The 5847-nt window shown below is 44.2% G+C and overlaps 1 protein-coding gene across 1 annotated transcript in view; it reads right to left on the reverse strand.

Annotated features, from left to right (window-relative positions):
• Ddx58 (DExD/H-box helicase 58) overlaps positions 1-5331 on the reverse strand; it is a 44935-nt gene extending 39604 nt beyond the window's left edge. Inside the window, exon 1 of the mRNA XM_031377056.1 lies at positions 5106-5331. Coding sequence (XP_031232916.1) covers positions 5106-5211 — 106 coding nt within the window. The 5' untranslated portion in view covers positions 5212-5331. The remainder of the gene's footprint in view (positions 1-5105) is intronic.
• Positions 5332-5847: the final 516 nt, after the last annotated feature.

Genomic DNA, 5847 nt, shown 5'->3' on the forward strand with positions numbered 1-5847 from the left:
TTTTTTGGTTTTTCGAGACAGGTTTTCTCTGTATAGCCCTGGTTGTCCTGGAACTCACTCTGTAGACTAGACTGACCTCGAACTCAGAAATCCACCTGCCTCTGCCTCCCAAGTGCTAGGATTAAAGGTGTGCACCACCACTGCCCAGCTCTATCATAATATTTTTAAAGATTTTTGTTTTACAATTGTATTAGTCAGGGTTCTCTGAAGTTACAGAACTTTTGGAATGTCTCTAAAATATTAAGAAAATTTATTTTAATGACTGATAGTCTACAGTCCAACTAACCCAACAATGGGCAGCTGTGTATGGGAAGTCCAAGAGTCTAGTAGTTGCTCAGTTCCATGAGGCTAGTTGTTTAATCTGGTCTTCTGTATAAGCTGGAATCCTGAAGAAGTAGGTTCCAACAGATGTGCTGGCAAGTTAAGTGCAAGCAGGCAAAAAGGAGTGGATCTTCCTCTTCCAAAGTCCCTATGTAGGCCTCCATCAGAAATCTTGGCCCAGATTCAAGGTGTGTACCACCACACCTGGATTTGGAACTTGCTCTGTCCTAGGCTGGCCTTTAACTCAGAGATCTGCTTGCCCCTCTCTCCTGGGATTAAAGGTATGTACTACCTTGCATGGGCCTAGACTTTTCATAGCACTATACCTCAAGGTCTAGGTCAGAAGCTTCAAGATCTGGATGGCAGGTGTACCCTTCATTTCTGGATTTTAGTTCATCCCAGATGTAGTCACTTTGACAACCAGGCATAGCCATCACAACGATTGTGTGTATATTTAGTGTTTGTGTGTAGATATGAGCATGGGAAGAGGGTGTGGGACGCCTGAGCTAGAGTTATAGGCAGCCTGATTTGGGTTCCAGTGCTCTCAATTGCTGAGCCCTCTCTCCAACCCTTCTCATCGCATGTTTTAAACTAAATCTCCTGTTACATCCCACACACTCTCTTTTGAAAGACTTGTTTACTCATTTTTTTTTTTAAACTCAACTTGTAAGAATCCTTCATGCCTTAGGAAAAGGTTGACTTTCTACCTTCTGGAATATGAAAACATTAAGCACCTTTTTTGCAGTAAGACTGCAGGAACCCTCTTAGCTCGGTCCTTAGAGGGGCATTTTTAAATTTTTGTCCTTTATTTTAGCTGGTTTGCTCTCTTTGGGATCTCCTGACGCTTACTGTTTCTGGTTGCTATGGTCTTTTGTTTGCAGTGCTTTGTTTTATAATAGTCAATTTCTCTAATGCCTTAGTTTCATTCTTTTGAGTTGCCAATTAATCCACTTAAGCTGCAATTTTCCCTCTATTTAGAGGCTTGGCTGTTATTTTAAATGTGTACTATATGAGTTGATTGGTCACTTTACTTTAAAAGCGGCTAGCACTGTTTGACTGTTTTTTGGTTAAGAGTTTAGGGTGTGCTTTTTGCTAATGATTTGTGTAGAGTAGCATCTGAGAAAGCTTACAGATTGGGAGAGATTGACATTCTCTCTCTCTCTCTGTCTCTCTCTCTGTCTCTCTCTCTTTCTCTCTCTCTCTTCCTCTTTTTCTTTCGGTGTTTGAGACATGTTTTTTCTATGTAGCCCTGGCTGTCCTGGAACGAACTCTATAGACCAGGCTGGTCTCAAACTCAAGAGATCTACCTGGCTCTGCCTCCAAGTGCTAGGATTAAAGGCATGTGCCACCACTGCCAGGGTACAAACTTGCATATGTGGCCTCTCAGTGATTCTTACTACATTGAACAATGTCTTTATCTTTTTTAATATTGATGAACTAGTTTGACAATATTCATAAAATGCCTGGTAACACCTCAGTTTTTTGAGTTCTACGATGTCCCATTTATTACCCAACAAAGCTGCATTGTGAATTTCCTACCCTTTGAAATTTAAGCTTTGTGTCTGTGAAATATGTTTTAGTATTAAAATTAGGTCTCTAGCTTTCTCACCTATATTTACTTAATATGTCTGTCTCATGACTACTTTTGATTTTTTTTCTTTAGATGGTATCTAAGTCATTGTTCCATTGCTGTAAAGAGTCACCATGACCAAGGCAACTCTTATAAAATGAAGCATTTAATTGAGGGTTTGCTTATAGCTTCAGAGACTTATAGTCCATTATCATCATGGCAGGGAGCTCACCAGCACACAAGGCATCGGGCAGCTGTTACATCCTAGTCTGCAGGCTGAGAGAAGTGACATAGGACCTGGCTTGGGCTTTTGAAACCTCAAAGGTGGGCTGGAGAGATGGCTCAGAGGTTAAGAGCACAGACTGCTCTTCCAAAGGTCCTGAGTTCAAATCACATGGTGGCTCACAACCATCCATAATGAGATCTGATGTCCTCTTCTGGTGAGTCTGAAGACAGCTACAGTGTACTTACATATAATAAATAAATAAATCTTAAAAAAAAAAAAAAAAAAAAAGAGCTGGGTGGTGGTGCACATGCCTTTAATCCCAGCACTTGAGAGGCAGAGGCAGGCGGATTTCTGAGTTTGAGGCCAGCCTGGTCTACAGAGTGAATTCCAGGATAGCCAGGGCTACACAGAGAGACCCTGTCTCAAAAAACAACAGCAAAAAAAAAAAACAAAAACAAAAACAAAAACAAAAACAAACTAAAAACACTGGTTTGTAAGTGTGTCCACAGTATGCTGGAGTTTGAGTTCCTTGAGACTATGGCCAAGAGCAGTACATAGTGCTGTTCGCACGCAGGTTTGCTTTAGAAACCTCGCTAGTGATTTCCATAGCAGCTACGCGAGCTTATATCCTCACAGCAGTAATAAAGGTTCCTTTCCCTCCACATCCTTATAAATACTGGTTGTTCCTCCATAGGTAGCTGATCTGATTGGAGTGGTCTGTCCTTTCTGTTAACGGTGGCCTTGGCTATTTGGTCTTTTATGTTTCCTTAGGATGTGTTTCGTTTGTTCGTTTTTGCATAGACAGTGGCAAACCCACAGACAACATCATACTAGAAGCTGAAAGCGTTTCCTCTAGGGTCTGGAATGAAACCAGTGTGCCTGTTCCTTCCACTCTTAGTCAAGAGAGCACTTGAAGTCTCAGCTAGAACAATAAGACAAGGGACAGGAATAAAAGTGAGACAACTAGGGAAGGAACAAGTCAAGTTATTCCTATTAGTCCTATAGAGACCCCCAAAGACTCTACCACAAACTCTTAGCTCTCATATAAAGTCTCAACAAAGAGACAGGGTTCCAAATAAACATACAGAAACCAGTAGCTTACTTACATACCAATAACAACCTGGCCGAGAGGGGAGGAGGGAGTTCACTCACAACAGCCTCAAACAAACAAACAACAGCAAACCCTGACTAAATTGGTGAAAGATTCACTACAATGCAAACTTCTAAGATGGGGGTGAGGGGGTGGGGTGGGGGGAATGAGGGTAAGGTGGGTGGGGGGAGGAGTTCTTGAAGACACTAGATGGTTTTGGAAAGATCTCCCAAGGTCGGTAGAAATAACACTATGCAAAGGGCTCTAGTACCAAGAACAATCTACAAATTCAACGTAACGCACATTTAAAAAGAAAATCACAGAACTAAACAAACAAACATACAAACAAAAAGCCAAAACCCTAAAATCCATGGCATCCTGAGAGGGAAGGATAATATCTTAAATGGGGGAGGATAATATCTTAATGGGAGAGAGTGTGATGGACTGCATGTTATAAGAAAGCAGAACAGGGCTGGAGAGATGGCTCAGTGGTTAAGAGCACTGACTGCTCTTCTGAAGGTACTGAGTTCAAATCCCAGCAACCACATGGTGGCTCACAACCACCCTTAACGAGATCAGACTCCCTCTTCTGGAGTCTGTCTGAAGACAGCTACAGTGTACTAATATATAATAAATAAATAAAAATCTAAAAAAAAAAAAAAGAAAGCAGAACAGGGTACCATTTCCAGGAGTGGGGAAAACCATCCAGAGAGGGACAGGTAAAGGGAATGGAAGAGCCACAAAAGAGGGGAATAAATAAGTCAGCAGGGCGGTGGTGGGGCACGCCTTTAATCTCAGCACTTGGGAGGCAGAGGCAGGGGGATTTTTAAATTCGAGGCCAGCCTGGTCTACAGAGTGAGTTCCAGGAAGGCCAGGGCTACACAGAGAAACCCTGTCTCAAAAAACAAAAACAAAGAACAAAACAAAAACAAAAAACAAAAGCAAACAAACAAAAAGTTAAAGAGCAATGACAGGAATGTCTGAACGCACACATGACTCTAATGTTAAATTTCGTTCAACGTCGTCTTGTGTGAGTTTCGGCTCTTCAACCTCTCCCTGTCCCTCCAGTCATTAGGGCCTTTTTTTTTTCTGCTTTTCTCTGCACAGCCGGGTGTGGGTCCCCCTGGGTAGTATTCTTTTCCTCCTCACTGCATCCATAGCCTGTTAGGCTTCGGAACACAAGAATTAACCTGCAGTTTACACCATCGTCCAACACCAGGAAAGCCATCTAGGCTTTAACTTGCAAAAAGGAAAAGTAGCTGCCAGAAGTCCTCTGTCATCCCTTCAAACACCCACTCCCTCCTCCCTGGGGGTGGGGGTGGAGGAAAGAGTCTATTATCCACCAGTCATGTCCCCAAAGCTAGATGTGAACAACTGTGTTAAACTCTGAACTCATGGAGTCTGGCTGGATAAAGTTTTCCACCACGGACTTCGCAACACCCTTTGAAGAAACACTCCACGCGGCCCTCACCTCCACCTTTGGCCCTGGCCCAAGCCTTGCTCCTTGCTCTGTACAGGAGTCTAAGGAGCGGCGGGCGGTTTCTGATTTCTCAGTCTCTCAGGACAGGACAACGGGAGGCACACAGCAGTCTAGAAGGTGTAAATAAAAGAAACAGACTATTTCCCCAGCTTTGAAAGTAAAAAAAGAGTGGCATCCTTATGCCAGTTACTACAGCTTGCAGGAATTTTGTTTCTGACTATCAAATCCCGAGGCTGTCTACTCTATATGGCCCGGGAGTCTCACATACACCGGGTGTTCCTAGGTTAGTTACCCAAATTGGCTTAAAGAAAGCGGGGGCGGGGTGGGGGAGGAACAGAGCCTCCAATTGTTTTTGATCTGAGAGATTTTTCCCTCTCTTAGGTGGAGAGCCTGAGAGCCCCAGTTGGGGACCACTCACCATCCTTGAGCCAGGAACCCAAGTAGCTGAGGATGTAGGTGGGGTCTAGAATTTTCTTGATATAGTCTCTGAATGCTTGCAGATTCTGCCGCTGCTCAGCTGTCATTCTGTGGCTCCCCGCGATCAATGAGCACCCTGGCTCCCCCAAATCCTCCGGGGATGAACGCGGTGGGGACTTTCCAAAGAGTCTCGATGTAAAAGCTGCCTAGAAGGGCTAGCGCTCGGAAATCGAAACTGACTCAGGCGCTGGGGGAGGGCTAGTGGGGGGCGGGGATCCAGTTTCGTTTCTGATCCTAGACAGCCTCTGATCCCTAGGGAACCAAAAGTACCTTGGTATCTGTCTTGAAGTTTGGACGCAGCTTTACGATCGGTGGTTTGTTTGTTTGTTTTGGTAAAGTGCGCACAATTGAAGTGCACAGTTCAATGAGTTTCGAAAAACAGAAACAGCCATTGCCTCTTCCGCGGATCAGCTGGGTCCTGCAGTAATCTTTAACCTTTTTTTCCCCTTCGGGGCAGGGTTTCTCTACTTAGCCCTGACTGTCCTGGAACTCGAACTATAGACTCAGAGCTCTGATCACCCCTGCTTCAGCTTCCCAAGTGCTGGGATTAAAGACCTGGGGGTGCGCCGCCTCCATGCCACCTCCACACCATCCTAAGGCCTTATAGAAGAGTTGAGGGGAAGACTGTGGGTATAGAAAGGTATAGAAACTCCACAAGAAGACCAACAGAGTCAACAAACTTG

This window comes from Mastomys coucha, unplaced genomic scaffold (assembly GCF_008632895.1).
Source record: "Mastomys coucha isolate ucsf_1 unplaced genomic scaffold, UCSF_Mcou_1 pScaffold18, whole genome shotgun sequence".
Taxonomy (NCBI): Eukaryota; Metazoa; Chordata; class Mammalia; order Rodentia; family Muridae; genus Mastomys; species Mastomys coucha.